Source organism: Anomaloglossus baeobatrachus, chromosome 1 (genome assembly GCF_048569485.1).
Source record: "Anomaloglossus baeobatrachus isolate aAnoBae1 chromosome 1, aAnoBae1.hap1, whole genome shotgun sequence".
Classification (NCBI taxonomy): domain Eukaryota; kingdom Metazoa; phylum Chordata; class Amphibia; order Anura; family Aromobatidae; genus Anomaloglossus; species Anomaloglossus baeobatrachus.
In genome coordinates, this window is record NC_134353.1 from 62,830,826 (window position 1) to 62,848,645 (window position 17,820).

At 45.6% G+C, this 17,820-nt stretch overlaps 1 protein-coding gene across 1 annotated transcript in view; it reads left to right on the top strand.

Annotated features, from left to right (window-relative positions):
• Positions 1 to 17,820, top strand: part of NSD2 (nuclear receptor binding SET domain protein 2) — a 235,518-nt gene that overhangs the window by 91,660 nt on the left and 126,038 nt on the right. Inside the window, exons 9-12 of the mRNA XM_075346808.1 lie at positions 465 to 540; positions 1,766 to 1,887; positions 2,079 to 2,174; positions 17,062 to 17,185. Coding sequence (XP_075202923.1) covers positions 465 to 540; positions 1,766 to 1,887; positions 2,079 to 2,174; positions 17,062 to 17,185 — 418 coding nt within the window. The remainder of the gene's footprint in view (positions 1 to 464; positions 541 to 1,765; positions 1,888 to 2,078; positions 2,175 to 17,061; positions 17,186 to 17,820) is intronic.

Below are 17,820 nucleotides of genomic sequence, written 5' to 3' on the forward strand. Positions count from 1 at the left end.
CCCGGGAACAGACTGCATCTTGTATCGCAGCTTATCCTCGTTCTCGTCAATGGATACGAGCTGCAATATTAAACGGTCTGGTATCCATATATGAATACAGCCATGATGAGCTCGTCTTTCTCCTTTCTCTTCAGTCGTTGCAGATTTGGATTTTTTTTTTTTTGGTCTCTCCCTCCTCCCCTCCCCCCTACATCATACAGCGTCATATCACTTCCTGTTTGCGTAGCTTTTGGTTGTACCCTGCTCTTCTGCAGTCTTTCCACTAGATGGCAGCCATGGCCAGGTGTACACCGTATACCGGGTGTAATCATATATTGCCCCCTCCCGTGTCGCACAATCCGGCTCCTCGTTTTGTGCAGGCTTTGACTTTACAGAAATAAGGTTTCAACATGCTAATATACTGTAAGGTTTAGCAATATTGATAAATGCCCATATTTTATTTTATTTCCCCCCCCCTTCTCTAGAAAGTGGAGACCAGTAACGAAAAGACCTCCAGACACTCTAGAGGCCGAGAAAGAGTCTCCGTTAGGATCCAGACAGGTAACGAACCCCCTCCTTATCCTGATCATGTGACCTATACTGACCATCTTCTTTAAGAAGACCACTTGGCAAATTTGGTAGTATCACCATATGCTATATTATTATAGGGGTGGTTTCTGCACATAATATCCGATCACTGATGGCCAAATATTCCTGACGAGGAGGTGGTCAGCCGCTAATTTTCCTTGCAGTGGTCTGTACTATTAAAGGGACACGGTCATCCTCTTTGCTTTCCCCAACCAATGTGTATAGGGTCACTTTAATACATAAAGATACATTTTACACGTCTGATAGTCATGGACCATCCGTAAAATGAGGGACCCTGTCTGGATTTAATGTTGCCCGTAGTATTAAACCGATGACCGGATTCCTTCCTAAATGCCACCATTGTTAGTCATATTTTTTTTTCCCTGGTTCGGATAAGTCATTTACTGTAAAATCACTTAAAGGGAATCTGTCACCAGGTTTTTGCCACCCAATCTGAGAGCAGCATAACGTAGGGGCAGAGACCCTGATTCCAGCGATGTGTCACTTACTGGGCTGCTTCATGTAGTTTTAAATAAAATCGCGGTTTAATCAGCAGGGCATTATCAATACAGGACTACTTGACGTGCTGCAGGTAGTCCAGCATATTCATCAGCTTTATATAACTGCTAGATCTGCAGCAGAGAGAACTGATTTCATCAAAATGGCAGCAAACGGCTCAGTAAGTGACACCGCTAGAATCAGGGTCTCTTTTTACATTATGCTGCGCTCAGTTGGGGGAGCAAAAACCTGGTGACAGATTCCCTTTAATTGTTGGGTCAACTAGTGCTGCAGTAGAAAACAATATATGTGGCCAGAGCAACCAGATCAAATAGCCCAAAAGGAATAAAATATATAAAAAATTTTATTGGGATAAATTAAAAAACACACATAGCAAATAATAATACAATTGAGGTGACAAGGAGTATATAAGTACACCCCAAGCAGGGGAACAACCAAATGACAATGGTGATTCAAAGTACATATAATGCAGATCAAATGCATTAATAAATGACTGAATAGATGTTTAAATACAAGTGATCAATATCATATATCAGGCACAAGAAATCCATATATTTATCGCCTAATGCGACCATATAGTGCAGAACTCGCCCATGTGGAAGTCCCCACACGCAGCCCAACGCGCGTTTCGCGAGATGCTTTATCAAGGGAGGAGTAAATGAAGACTGTCTCTTTGCAGCAATGCAGAACCTGTCTGATGCCTGTAAGCCACTGAAGAAGAGGGGCCGCAATTCTGACTTGGCCTCGGTCACGCCGGCTGTGAGCAAGAGTTCATCTCCTGTGTCTATGATTGAGAACGAGGTACGTACCTTTCCGCTGTATTTTTAGATTTATGTGTGGTGTCAGGCTGGGGACTATATGGTGGTATTTGGTCACGTGTTAGCCCTAATACAGTGGCAGAATTATTATAACCATTCCCCGTGTTGACTTTGTAAATGGCGGCGTCAGTCGTTTGGTGATTTTTTTTCAACCAGGTCTGTCTTCTGTTGCAGGTGTCTGATGAAAGATCTGAGTCCCCTTCGGAAAGTGCCGATGAATCGTTACTGTGCAAGAAGTCTGAAAAAGGAAAAAAGGAACTTGTGTGCCTGGTAACACATGACCACCTTACATTTCGTGGCACCAGCCAATAGTATGGCCCCCTGATTGATCCTGAGAACCCTCAAACCCACCCCTCCCCCATTCAGGGTATAATGGAAAGGGAAAAGAAGTGATCACTTATTCACAGGGCTGATAACTTATTGATCAGTAGGGGTCTGACCACTGGGACCCGTATCGATTCGCAGAACAGGGAACTTTTGTCCACAATGCAAGATGGAGCGACAGGTAAGGGTGCTTTCACGCATCTGGCATTTCGCCGGTTTGCCGGAGCCATCACACTCCAGTACAGTGCAATACGGTACAATGTCATCGCGGTAAGTTCCGGTCACATGCTGTCATGTGACCGGAGCTTGCCACGATGAAATTGTACTGCATTACACTGTATTGGAGTGTGATAGATCCTGCAAACCGGCGAAATGCCGGATGTGTGAAAGCACCCGACGTCCGAATGCTGCACCATTCATTCTCTAAGAGGTTAACGGAAAAAAAGCCAAGTGCAGCGCTCCACAGCGCCATAGAGACTGAACGGAGCGGCAGTCACGCAAGTGCACTGCTGACCCATTGTAGCTTAGATAAAAGTGCCCCATTGTGCCGCTCCCTGCGGTCAGACCCCCCCCCCTTCCCCGAGATTAAAGGTATATGCCACGGTTGGAATTATGTAAGCTCAAGAAGCGTTCAAAACAGTCATTACTTGGCACACCAAAATAGATTTAAGGACTTTATTATTCAGGCAAATTAAAAAAAAAAAAATTACGTTTCGACCCCTATATTTGGGTCTTCATCAGACGCAATAAATTCTTGTGTAGGGATATGCCTTTAGGATGGTGCCTTTCTGCATGTAAGACACTGCTGTACTGTGTAGATGTAATGGAGAGCTATAGCAATCTGATTTATCTATAAATCTGTGATTTTGCAAGTGACACTATCTTAAAGGGAACTTGTCAGGTGCAATATGCATCCCGAACCACAAGCAGTTCTGGGTGCATATTACTAATCCCTGCCTAACCGTCCCTGTACCTAGTAGCATAGATAGAGATCTTTAGAAAAGTATTTTTAAAGATCTTTTATTGTGTGCTAATGACTGCGGGGACTAGTCCCCTGGGCATTAGTTGGCCCCATTAGCATGTTGGTACGCCCCTGTGGGTGTGCTATCATGCTATTGAATGTGCAACGTCAGAGAATGATCTCACCTCTCCACCGCCATCGCGTCCAACGCTGGACTTCGGCTCAGTGCGCATGACCCTGGAGTTTGGGTCATGCGCAATACTTCAGTTTGAAGCCAGGACGTGTGCACCCAGCTTCATAGTGCGCATGATCCAAACTCCGGGGTCATGCGCACTGAGCCGAAATCCAGTGTTGGCCGTGCTGGCGGTGGAGAGGTGAGTGAGATCATCCTCTGATGATGCACATTCATTAGCATGTTAGCATGCCCCTGTGGGTGTGCTAACATGCTAATGGGGCCGATTAGCCGGGGGAACTAACGCCCAGGGGACTAGTGCCCTCGCTCATTAGCATACGATAAAATAAATCCTTTTCTAAATATCCCTTTATCTACGCTAGTGTATACAGGGACGGTTAGGCAGGGATTGGCAATATCCACCCAGAACTGCTCATGGTTCTGGGTGCATAATGCACCTGACAGGTTCCCTTTAAAAGGCATATCCCTACACAAGAATCTATTGTGTCTGATGAAGACCCAAATATAGGGGTCGAAACGTTACATGTTGTTGGTGGGCTTAACGGTCCAAACAGTTCAGTGCATCTTCTTCCAATCTAAATTGGTTTATTTTCCCTAATTTTTATATCCCATCACTGATCTTCAATCTGTTTTAAGACTACAACTCCCAGCATGCCCGAGTGAGTCGCCATGAACTGTAAAACCACAGTTTGGAGATACATACATACTTTTGTGGTTCCAAAAATAATTTGCAAAACTTCCGGCCGGTGTGATGATGAGAAACCGTTTTTGATGTTTATCCTCCTGTGCGCTCAGTTGTTCTCTGTGGATGTAGCCTCTTCATCCGCCCTACGTCCTCTAAGGGAAGCGTTTCTAGCATCATCTTCAAGCGACAATCCCTAGAGAAAGCCGAGAGTTTAGAATGAATGTCATTAGAAAAAAAAAACTTAAAGGTTTTTATAAATATTTTTAACAAATATGCAAGTGGTTAAAACTACTCTACACAAGTCCAGGTCAATGGTGATCTATTCGATGGTCCACCTCTTGGTGTACACGTCGGGGATGTCCACAGTCTCCAATGTCTTATACGGTCACTAGCCGCTCTTACGGTTTCCTCTCAAGCAATCCAAGGATTTATCCCGGACCAAATACGTGATAATCTGGGCCTCCATGCTGATGATACCCTTCAGTGATTGATGAATCTTTATCGTCAGCATGGGTGGGGTTTATAGACAAATTTGGCCTTTTTTCAGGCCTGAAAACCCACGAAGGCAGTGATACTCCCCTTGAAGAGGATTACTCTTCATATTTACATGTCTGAGAGTTCAGGTGTCTGGAAACATGAAGAATAGCTAATCTGCCGCCATCTGCCATGGTAATCTGTCTACATAAACCGATTTATGCCCAAAATATTTTCAATTCTTCAATCCTTGCGATACGTCCAGCTTACCTCCGTCTCTCCTTTATCTGGTGGGGTCGTAGAGCCAGGATCCATAGCGAAATTCTAGCCTTTGACACGAGGCCTCAAGGTGTATTGCTGGGCTCTTCTATTTGTACAGGTGGGATTGAGGGGACTCAGAGGTCCATATGACCCGGACCTCGCTCACTCATTGCATATACTGTGTCGATCATCAATTGAATTGCGAAGACCTAAATGGTATCCAAAGCCGTTATTGGTCTGGGCAGTGGTCGAGGTTGTTCACTGTACCCCTCATCGTGGGGGCTGGAGAGTGGACCAGTGTATATTTGGGCCTGATCTATATGGCAAGTGGCTTTAAAGGGAACCTGTCACCAGATTTGGTGACTATAAGCTGCAGCCTCCACCAGTGGGCTCTTATATACAGCATTCTAACATGTGTATATAAGAGCCCAGGCCGCTGTGTTGAACGTAAAAATCACTTTATAATACCTACTGGGCGGTGCAGACTGGTCGAATGGGTGTCTCCGTTCTCCAGTATCGGCACCTCCTCTTTCGGCCATCTTTGTCCTCCTTCTTCTGAAGTCTGGGTGCATGACACGTCCTACGTCATACACACTCGCCGACATTGAGGTCTTGCGCAGGCGCACTACAATAGTTTGATCAGCCCTGCTCAAGACAGATCAAAGTGCGCCTTCGCAGGACCTCAATGCCGGCGAGTGTGCACGATACAGGACACATCATGCACCCCGGATTCAGAAGACTGAGGACAAAGATGGACGAAAGAGGAGGCTCCGATACCGGAGAACGGACACACCCATTCGATCGGCCTACACCGCACCGACAGTTTAGGTGATTATTATAAAGTGTTTTTTTATGTTCTACACAGCGGCCTGGGCTCCTATATACAGCATGTTAGAATGCCGTATATAAGAGCCCGGTGGTGGTGGCCGCAGCTTATTGGCCCCAAATCTAGTGACAGGTTCCCTTTAAAACATTACAAAACTGTAGAGCAGGAATTTAACATCCCTAACAATTTTTTTTTTTCTTCCGCTTCCTACAAGTCCACCTGCTCTACAGATTTCTTGCTATCTGCAGTACCTCCAATTCCTCCCTCGGACAGGTGCGACTCCTGTGTGACAAAAGTACTGAGCTGGCCCACAGAGACCAGGCGGAGGCCGGGACCATATCTGCTGAGAAATGGAGGCTGGCCTTGGAGGACACCAGGCTGGTTTTTCCTAGATACTCTGAAAGGACCTCAGAATTTATACATTTTAGGGCTCGCTCACACGATCGTGTAACATGGACGAGGGCACGATCGTATAACATGGACGAGGGCTCGCTCGCACGATCATATAACGTGGACGAGGGCTCGCTCACACGATCGTATAACATGGACGAGGGCTCGCTCGCACGATCATATAACGTGGACGAGGGCTCGCTCACACAATCGTATAACATGGACGAGGGCTCGCTCACACGATCGTATAACATGGACGAGGGCTCGCTCACACGATCGTATAACATGGACGAGGGCTCGATCGTATAACATGGACGAGGGCTCGATCGTATAACATGAACGAGGGCTCGCTCGCACGATCGTATAACATGGACGAGGGCTCGCTCGCATGATCGTAAAACATGGACGAGGGCTCACTCACACGATCGTATAACATGGACGAGGGCTCGCTCACACGATCGTATAACATGGACGAGGGCTCGATCGCACGATCGTATAACATGGACGAGGACTCGCTCGCACGATCATATAACGTGGACGAGGGCTCGCTCGCTCGCTCGCACGATCGTATGACATGGACGAGGGCTCGCTCACACGATCGTATAACATGGACGAGGGCTCGCTCACACGATCGTATAACAATCACGAGGGCTATCCAATGTTTTGGGGTTTTTTTTTTTTGGTTAGTACTCTCTTCCATGTTATACCATGTGGTAGTGCTGATTCAGTATGAGAAAACAATCACACCAAGCCTATGGGTGTGTGCAAAATATTAGTCTTTACGCTGACATGGACAATGGAGAAGATGGAGAAATTATACTCTCCTCTTCTCCGCACCTGTTCTCAAGAATCTCGCATGTGAAAGAATCGGATCACAGTAAATGACTCTCTGCTTGCAGTCGGAGCAGTTTGAGTTGAGTGTCCTCTGCATATTCCATCCGATTCTCTCCCATGAGAGGATATACGCTCGTGTAAGACTATGTTCACACGGCGTTTTTGCAGCATTTTTTTTTTTCTTGACCAAAACCTGATCTTGTCGCAGGAAATCTGCTGTGAGTCATCTGCGGTTTTGCTGCGTTTTTTTGTTGTTTTTTTTTGTTGTATCAATGAAAAAACATTGCAGAAACGCTGCAAAGAATTGACACGTTCGTTCTTTGAAATATGCAGCAAAAATGCAGGTATTTGACAAAACAGGAAAAAATCTGCAGGTGTTTGTGTGTTTGTGTGTTTTGTGTGTGTGTGTGTGTGTGTTTGGTGTGTGTGTGTGTGTGTTTGGTGTGTGTGTGTGTGTTTGGTGTGTGTGTTTGGTGTGTGTGTGTGTGTTTTGTGTGTGTGTGTTTTGTGTGTGTGTGTTTTGTGTGTGTGTGTTTTGTGTGTGTGTGTTTTGTGTGTGTGTGTTTTGTGTGTGTGTGTTTTGTGTGTGTGTGTTTTGTGTGTGTGTGTTTTGTGTGTGTGTGTTTTGTGTGTGTGTGTTTTGTGTGTGTGTGTTTTGTGTGTGTGTGTTTTGTGTGTGTGTGTTTTGTGTGTGTGTGTTTTGTGTGTGTGTTTTGTGTGTGTGTTTTGTGTGTGTGTTTTGTGTGTGTTTTGTGTGTGTGTTTGGTTTGTGTGTGTGTGTGTGTGTTTGGATTGTGTGTGTGTGTGTGTGTGTGTTTGGTTTGTGTGTGTGTGTGTGTGTGTGTTTGGTTTGTGTGTGTGTGTGTTTGGTTTGTGTGTGTGTGTGTGTGTTTGGTTTGTGTGTGTGTGTGTGTGTGTTTGGTTTGTGTGTGTGTGTGTTTGGTTTGTGTGTGTGTGTGTTTGGTTTGTGTGTGTGTGTGTTTGGTTTGTGTGTGTGTGTGTTTGGTTTGTGTGTGTGTGTGTTTGGTTTGTGTGTGTGTTTTGTGTGTGTGTGTTTTGTGTGTGTGTGTGTGTGTGTGTGTGTGTGTGTGTTTTGTGTGTGTGTGTTTTGTGTGTGTGTGTGTGTGTGTGTGTGTGTGTGTGTGTGTGTGTGTGTGTGTGTGTGTGTGTGTGTGTGTGTGTTTTGTGTGTTTTTTGTGTGTGTGTGTGTTTTGTGTGTATGAGATTTCAGAAATCTAATAGACTTTGCTGGGACTGTAAAAGAAGGGAATTTTGTTTACTTACCGTAAATTCCTTTTCTTCTAGCTCCAATTGGGAGACCCAGACAATTGGGTGTATAGCTATTGCCTCCGGAGGCCACACAAAGTATTACACTTAAAAGTGTAAGGCCCCTCCCCTTCTGGCTATACACCCCCAGTGGGATCACTGGCTCACCAGTTTTAGTGCCAAAGCAAGAAGGAGGAAAGCCAATAACTGGTTTAAAGACCAATTCAATCCGAGGAAACATCGGAGAACTGAACCATACCACATGAACAACATGTGTACCCGAAAAAACAGAAAAACCCCGAGAAAACAGGGCGGGTGCTGGGTCTCCCAATTGGAGCTAGAAGAAAAGGAATTTACGGTAAGTAAACAAAATTCCCTTCTTCTTTTTCGCTCCTAATTGGGAGACCCAGACAATTGGGACGTCCAAAAGCAGTCCCTGGGTGGGTAAAAGAATACCTCGTGATAGGGCTGTCAAACAGCCCTTTCCTACAGGTGGGCAATCGCCGCCTGAAGGACTTATCTACCTAGGCTGGCGTCTGCCGAAGCGTAGGTATGCACCTGAAAATGCTTGGTAAAAGTATGCAGACTCAATCAGGTAGGTGCCTGACACACCTGCTGAGCCGTAGCCTGGTGCCGTAATGCCCAGGATGCACCCACGGCTCTGGTAGAATGGGCCTTCAGCCTTGAGAGAACCAGAAGCCCAGTAGAACTGTAGGTTTCAAGAATTGGTTCCTCGATCCCCCGAGCCAGGGTGGATTCAGAAGCTTGCGACTGTTTACGCCGACCAGCGACAAGGACAAAGAGTGCATCCGGGTGGCGCAGGAGCGCCATGCGGGAAGTAGAACCTGAGTGCTCTCACCAGAACCAACAGATGCAAATCCTTCTGAAATTGATGGACTGGACGAGGACACAAAGAAGGTGAGGTGATATCCTGATTGATATGAAAGTGGGATACCACCCTAGGGAGAAATTCCGGAATCGGACGCAGAACTACCCTGTCCTGGTGAAGGACCAGGAAGGGAGATTTGTATGAGAGCGTTGCTAGCTCGGAAACTCTCCTAAGAGACGAGACCGTTACTAGAAGGCCACTTCCCGAGAAAAGCGGGAAGGGAGACCTCTTTCAAAGGCTCGAAAGGCGGCATCTGGAGAGCAACTAGAACCTTGTTCAGATCCCAGGGCTCTAACGGCCGCTTGTACGGAGTGCTGAGACGACAAACTCCCCGTAGGAACGTGCGTACCTGAGGAAGTCGTTTCTGAAAAAATACAGATAGCGCTGAGACTTGTCCCTAAAGGGAACTGAGCGACAACCCTTTTTCCAACCTAGATTGCAGGAAGGAAGGAAACATAGACGATGCAACCGGCCAGGGAGAAACACCCTGCGCCGAGCACCGAGATAAGAATATCTTCCACGTCCTGTGGTCAATCTTGGCGGACGTTGGTATGCTAGCCTGTCTCATGGTGGCAACCACGTCCTGAGGAAATCCTGACGACACTAGGTTCCAGGACTCAATGCCACACCATCAGGTTGAGGGCCGTAGAATTCAAATGGAAGAATGGCCCTTGAGACAGCCAGTCTGATTGGTCTGGTAGTGCCCCCGGTTAGCCTACCGTGAGGCACCACAGAACCGGGAACCACAACATCCTCGGCCAATCTGTAGCGACGAGGATGGCGCGGCCGCAGTCGGTCCTGATCTAGCGCAGCACTCTGGGCAACAATGCCAGAGGTGGCACATAAGGTAGCTGGAACTGCGACCAATGCTGAACTAAGGCGTCTGCCGCCAGAGCTCGATGATTGTGAAACCGTGCCATGAAGCTGGCACATTGTTGTTGTGCCGTGACGCCATTAGATCGACGTCCGGCCTTTGTCAGCGGCGCCAGATCTCCCGAAACCCGTCCGGGTGAAGAGACCATACCCTTTCGGCCACACCCCGGCGACTTAGGAAGTCAGCTTCCTAGTTTTCCACGCCTGGGATGTGAACTGTGGATATGGTGGATGCCGTGTCTTCCACCCACATCAGAACCTGCCGGACTTCCTGGAAGGCTTGCCGGTTGCGCGTTCTTCCTTGGTGGTTGATGTATGCCACCGCTGTGGAGTTGTCCGACTGAAGTCGGATCTGCTTGCTGTCCAGCTGCTGTTGGAAGGTTTGTAGGGCAAGATACACTGCTCTGTGTTCAAGAACATTGATCTGAAGGGTGTACTCTTGCTGAGTCCACGTACCCTGAGCGCTGTGGTGGAGAAAAACTGCTCTCCACCCTGATAGACTCGCGTCTGTCGTAACTATCGCCCAGGATGGGGATAGGAAGGACCTTCTTTTTGACCATGAGGTGGGAAGAAGCCACCACCGTAGAGATTCCTTGGCCGCCTGAGAAAGAAAGACGACTCTGTTGAGGGAGGTCGACTCCCCGTCCCATTGGCGGAGAATGTCACATTGTAGTGGACGCAGATGAAACTGCGCGAAAAGAACTGCCTCCATTGCTACCATCTTACGTAGGAAGTGCATGAGGCGTCTCAATGTGTGCGACTGGTTCTTAAAGAAGAGATTGCAGCCCGTAGTGAATGCTGTTTGTCTAGCGGAAGCTTCACTATCGCTGAGAGAGTATGAAACTCCATGCCTAGATATGTTAGCGATAGGGTCGGGGTCGGATCTGACTTCAAAAAGTTGATGATCCACCCAAAACTCTAGAGAGTCTCCAGCGCAACGTTCGGGCAGTGTCGGCATGTTTCCCAAGAGAGTGCCTTGACAAGTAGATCGTCTAAATATGGGATCACAGAGTGACCCTGAGAGTGCAGGACTGTGACTACTGCTGCCCTGACCTTGGCGAAGACCAGTGGGACTGTCGCTAGCCGGAAGGTAGAGCTACGAACAGAAGGTGTTCGTCTCCTATAGCGAAGCGTAGAAACGCTAGTGCTCTGGATCAATCGGCACGTGTGGATAAGCATCCTTGATGCCTAATGATGCTAGGAAATCTCCTTGGGACATTGAGGCGATGACATGGCGGAGGGATTCCATCCGGAACCGCCTGGTGTCCACGAGCTTGCTGAGCAGTTTTAGATCCAGAACGGGACGGAACGGCCCGTTCTTATAGGCACCGCAAATAATTTGGGGTAAAAACCGTGACCTTGTTCCTGAAGAGGAACGGGGGTCATCACTCTTTCTGCCTATAGAGTGCACCCTGTTTGCAGAAGAGCAGCGGCTCGGCCGGGAGGTGGAGAAGTTCTGAAGAATCGAGTTGGAGGACGAGAAGTGAGCTCTATCCTGTACCCGTGAGACAGAATGTCTCACACCCAACGGTCATTGACCTATGGCAGCTAAATATCGCCAAGGCGGGTGAGCCTGCTACCGACCGAGGATGCGGAGAGAGGAGGCCGCAAGTCATGAGGAAGCCGCCTTGGAAGCGGGTTTTCAGACTGTCTCTTTTTTGGGCGTGACTGAGTCCGCCAAGAATCTGAGCTCCTCTGATCCTTTTGAGTCCACATTGGACGAGGAAAAATGGGACCTGCCCGAGCCTCGAAAAGACCGAAACCACGACTGCCTCCTGCTCTGTTGGGGTTTGTTGTGTCCGGGCTGAGGAAAGGATGAATCCTTACCCCTGGACTGTTTAATGGTTACATCCAAACGCTCACCAAACAGTCGGTCAGCAGAAAAAGGCAACTGGTTAAGCAACCTGTTTTGGAAGCAGAATCTGCCTTCCATTCACTTAACGAGCAGACCAGGCTCTGCTTAAAAACACGGAGCAGCGGAGGCTACTGCCGTACGGTTCGCAGAGTCTAGGGCAACCTGAATCGCGTAAGAAACAAATGCAGACATTTGAGAGGTTAAGGATGCCACCTGCGGCACAGATGTACGTGTAACCGTGTCAATCTGTGTAAGACAAGCTGAAATAGCTTGGAGTGCCCCAAGGGTGAGAATGCTGGAGCCAACGGTGCGCCGACAGTCTCATAGATGGATTTAGACCAGAGATCCATCTGTCTGTCAGTGGCATCTTTAAGTGCAGCTCCATCTCCCACTGCAACTATGGATCTAGCTACAAGCCTGGAGATTGGAGGATGCCGCTTGGGACACTGGGTCCAGTCCTTGACCACGTCAGGGGGCAGGGATAACGTGTATCCTAAGCCGTTTGGAGAAGCGCATATCTGGATAAGTGTGGTGTTCCTGGACTGCCTCTCTGAAGGCAGAGTGGTCCAGAAAAATACGTGAAGCTGACTCCTCCACTGGAGGAGCTGGGTGAGAAATAACCAACATTCTATTGATGGACGCTATAAGATTATTCACTATGGCGTCACCTTAGGTGTATCCAGATTGAGAGCGGTCTCAGGATCAGAATCCTGAGCCGCTACTTCCGCCTCATTACACAGAGAGTCCTTCTGCTAGGACCCTGATCTCATAGTGAGCCCGCTTAGGCTGTCTGGGACTGACGTCTGTGCAGAGCCGTGACTCTGGGATGCGTGTGACATTCCCGGAGCTGTTAGTTGTTCACACTGAGGGGGGCCATGGATCAATGATTCAACAGTGCCCATGTTGTGAGAGACATGTCCGGACTGCTAGGCTTCTAGTATCATAGCCATAGTCTCAGAAAATCTGTCAGTAAATACTGCAGACACCGTCCTCATCCTCTGGCCATTAGCAGAGACTCCGGCTGAGTTGGATATAATGGGGGTCTATGTAACCTGCCGGCCGTATAGCCGTACATGCTGTACCGGCTGCATAGAAAAACATGTGGTTCTGCACCTTTGTTTTACACAGAGAATATGCTGATAACTCCTCCGCACAATCCAGGAGGGTATATACAACGTGCGACCAAACAGTGCAATGTATATAGTACAAGCATATCTATAAGTGCACTTCTGCACTAGTGGGGTTAGCACCACAGGTGCTGCTTAACGCCTGTTGCAGCGATTGTGTGACTATCAGAATGCCAGGGTCTTCCACACTTGTCTCTGTATCGTACAGAAACTGACACTAATGGCTGCCGGCGTCCTTGTAGAGAAGGAAGCCGTGGGCGTGCCTGAGAAAGTGCGGGAATCCGGTTTCACAGTGCACACAGTGAGAGGGGTGGAGTATGCAAAACATACTCCAGCTCTCAGCGCTGCTGTGCTATGCAGCGTCACGCCCCTACCCTGACTGTCAGGCCTGTGGGCGGTAACGAAGGGAGACTAGGCCCAGAAGCCGGGGACTCGAGTTAATAAGCGCGGCCGGCATATCAGTGCTGGCCGGCGCGGAAGTCCCCGGCGCACCACAAATCCCAGCGGCGCCTTAAATAAAAATGGCAGCGGCGGTTAGCGCAATAGTCACCCAATACACTAACACACCCAGCAACGCTGTGGTGTGCGATGGCACTAGTGCGGACAGCGCCGCTGTCCCTGGCGCACTAACACACCCAGCAGTGCTGCCGTGTGTCTGCGCGGTCCCCACAGGGACACAGAGTACCTCCATGTAGCAGGGCCATGTCCCTGAAGATACTCCGCTCCATGTCCAGCAGATACCAGGGGCTGTGGATGGAGCACGGTCTCAGTGCCTGGAGACCGATAGAATCCCACTTCACCCAGAGCCCTGTAAAAAGGGATGGGGAAGGAAGCAGCATGTGGGCTCCAGCCTCCGTACCCGCAATGGGTACCTCAACCTTAACAAACACCTCCGACATGAAGTGGGGTGAGAAGGGAGCATGCTGGGAGCCCTATATGGGCCCTCTTTTCTTCCATCCGACATAGTCAGCAGCTGCTGCTGACTAAACAGTGGAGCTATGCGTGGATGTGTTGCCTCCTTCGCACAAAGCACAAAACTGGTGAGCCAGTGATCCCACTGGGGGTGTATAGCCAGAAGGGGAGGGGCCTTACACTTTTAAGTGTAATACTTTGTGTGGCCTCCGGAGGCAATAGCTATACACCCAATTGTCTGGGTCTCCCAATTAGGAGCGAAAAAGAAAGCAGTGTTTTATTAGCATGGATTTGTATAAAACTAAGGCAAATCTACAGCTAAAAAACGCACTGTGAGCATAGCCTTACACCACAGCTAGACTGAGCAGGGCCAAGAAATTACTATGTCAAGGGGTAGGGAAGGGCTGGGTAGTTTTATTGCGCTTACTGTGGGATATCAAACTCCTCAAAATGAAGCACTTCAGTGTATTCCTTTTGCACAAAGTAAAAAAAAAAAATTCTCCCTTTTTTTGTTTTTTTTTTTTTTAGTAATGTTTCATAAAATGTTGTGAAACTTTTCTTTTTTTGCCGTACGGAAAATCACCACCTGGGTAGAGTGGGGATATCGGGATTAATTGGCGACAATATGTCGTGTCTTTTTGAAAATCAGCAAATGATGAATCGAGTTAAAACGTCTGGGAACTCCAAAGTGGCGAACAAAAAACAAAACAAAGATGTAAAATAGAAACCAAAAATAAGAGCTGTAGTAGAAGTACATGCACCGCATAGAAGCCTAGTCACACTGTGGCCATTTAACAACAAAACCGAAGATGGAAACAAAATGAACACATAACCAGCAGTAAAAAGTAGATCAAAAGTAATAGTACATATGAGCAGTAGAGGGTACTTGCTACATATTGTGCTTGATTAAAAAAAAAAAAAAAAAAAGCACAGAGTCATCCCACCGCGACAGGGTGTGCCCCAGTTGGGATGGTCCCTAATCTAATGTTAAAACCTCACCTTGCGCCAGACAACTTCAAAGGAGATGGGGGGAGATGGACCGACTATATACAGACATCCCGCCGGTAAGCTACATTAGGATCTCGTACACCCCGGAGTTGTACATGGAACAAAAAAAGCAAAACCTTTATTCAAAAGCAGAGACACAGTCCCCCTCCCCTTGGGCTGCATATTTCATGTATATGGCTTCCCATGGCAGAGTGTCCATACAGTGGAGCCAAGGTGCCTCATCTACATTGATGTCGTTTGGCACAAGGTAAGGTTATACTAGATTAGGGACCATCGGTTGGGGTATACTTTCTCGCTGTGGAATGGCTTTCCGTTTTTTGGAGGGTTTGTTTGTTTTTACGGCAGGGTATTTGCTCATCTTGTTTCTATTTTAGGTTTTTAACATGTAAAGTAGACTTCATAAAGGGCAGAAATAGAGAAAGATTAAAAAAGAACACTAACAAAACAGGCATAAATACAACAATGAATTGGGCCACAAGTTTATCAGCTGAAAGTGTGCAGCCAGATACTGAATGTGCCCACTATTTCTGACTTAATATCAACAATGGATATGTCTCTTGCCATTGAAAAAATATATGTATATTATATACTCTGAGGTTTAGAGCTGGCTTTCCCCGATTCTTAAGTGTTTCACCTTACTGACTGGACGCACTGAGTACAACATTGTTGGCTGTGGGGGTCATAAAGAAGGATTTGGGAAGGGTTAAGTGCGAACTTTGCTTATATGTTGACTAGTTATGATGTATTTGTATTGTTTTTGTAATCTGCTTATTTAGTACACACTTGTTTTTAACTTTTTTTTTATTACAATGTTTTTGTTATGCATATTCATTCAGATCTCATTGGAACACGTCCTGCCTGTTATGAATACTGTAATGTTACTTTTAATTATGTAATCCTCCTGTGGCTTTTAATAAAGGTCATTGGTTTAAAAATGGTTTTTCTGTGTTTGTTTTTTTTTTATTTTAATTTAACCAAATCACTAATATATATTTTTTTTTATTATTTTCAATTTGTTTTCATTTTTTTTAATTTTATTTTTTTAATTTATTTCTTTTCATTTTATTTTGCTTTTATTTTTTTTTATTCTAATTTTATTTGTTTTAATTTATTTAATCTTATTTATTTTAGATGTATTTAATTTTATTTATTTTAGATTTATTTAATTTTATTTTAGATTTATTTTATTTTAGTTTTATTTAATTTTATTTTAGATTTATTTAATTTTATTTTAGATTTATTTAATTTTATTTTAGATTTATTTAATTTTATTTTAGATTTATTTAATTTTATTTATTTTAGATTTATTTAATTTTATTTGTTTTATTTAATTTTATTTTAGTTTTATTTAATTTTATTTTAGATTTATTTCATTTTATTTTAGTTATGATTTTTATTTTATTTATAGGAATTTTATTTATAGGAATTATATTTTATTTTATTTTATTTAGTTTTGTTAATCTTGCAACTTTTCACACTTTTAAACTCTAATGTCCTGATTTAGGAAATAACACCTGTACTTTAACTATTGTCATTCTGACTTTCTTTTGTATGGAAGCATCTAATGAGCGGAAAGGTCATTGTGAAAGGTGGGGGAGCAGGGTCAAATGTGACATATTCTATTGTAATTGGTAGATAATGTCTTATCGGCTGTGTACAGTGGTGTTTCCTGTCGCTGTAATCCTGCCTGTGATAATGAGCCTGCTGAAAACTCTTCCCGGAAGTAGCTATGTCCAAACCCGCTCAATGACCAGTCTGAAAATTGCAGGATTATTTTTTTTTTATTATTTATTTATTTTTTTTTATATTTTTTATTTATATATTAGATCATGATGTGGAAAAAAAAAATTACAAACGCTTAAAAAAAAATCCAACAAATAAATATATATATATATATATATATATATATATATATATATATATATATATATATATATATTATAAACAGAAGCCTTATGTAAACAGTCTTCTTGATGACACATTGCCAAGTTCCACAGAGATCAGCCGATCGCACAGCAGGATAAATTCTGTAAAGGAATTTTTGGGGGAAGATATATACTATATATGACAAATCTGGGCATTCATATATTTCAGAAAGATGGCCCGGATCGCTGTAGTAAGCAGACAGCCCATCTGGATGTCTATATTCTATAATTGTGTGTGTGCGTGTGTGTAGCTTTTCCTTTCTACCCACTTTCCTAAAATAATTCATGTTTTGTGGATTTTTTTTCCCATTATTGTTTGCATTATTTTATGTATATTTTTTTCTTTCTTTCTAGCTCTGTGAAAAAATGGGTGATCTCGTCTTGTGTGAAGGCCTGTGCTGCTCTGCTTTCCATTTATCTTGTCTTGGACTTTCAGAAAGGCCAAATGGCCCGTTTCAATGTGAAGAGTGTACATCAGGTAGGAGGCCGAGGGAGGGCTCTGCAGCACTACAGATAGTGGGGTTTCCTTGTAGATGGAACAGATGATGTCAAGGGAGAAATTTAGATAAGACTGCTAATGGAGTCTTTGTTCAGGGCAAATCCAAAGGACGGGTCCAAATTTAGCTATCTGCGCAGATATTAATGAATCAGACAATGATCACAAGGAGACGAGTTCACTGTTTTGAGCCAGTATAGGTGACTGACTCGTGTATTAAAAGACTCGTAATTATACCATACAACATTAGACTTCGACCTTGAAGCAAGAACAGGGAGTGATCATCCCACATATAACATCCCTTATTTCAGCTGTGAGAAAATCATACCGTATTTTGCGCTTTATAAGACGCACCGGATTATAAGACGCACCCCAAATTTAGACAAAAAAAAAGGTAAAAGAAAAATGGGGTCCGTCTTATACTCCGGTGTTCTCTTACCGGAGGGGGGCAGCAGTGGTGGTGAAGCGGGGTCACAGGAGGCACGGCGAGTCAGTGGCAGCGGGGTCCGTGGTTGCAGGTGCCGTGGCGTCCGTGGTGGCAGGAGCTGTGGGGTCCGTGGTGGCGGCAGCAGCGGCGGCGGGTGAGCCGTGCAGCAGGCCGGTGCAGTGAGTGTCCG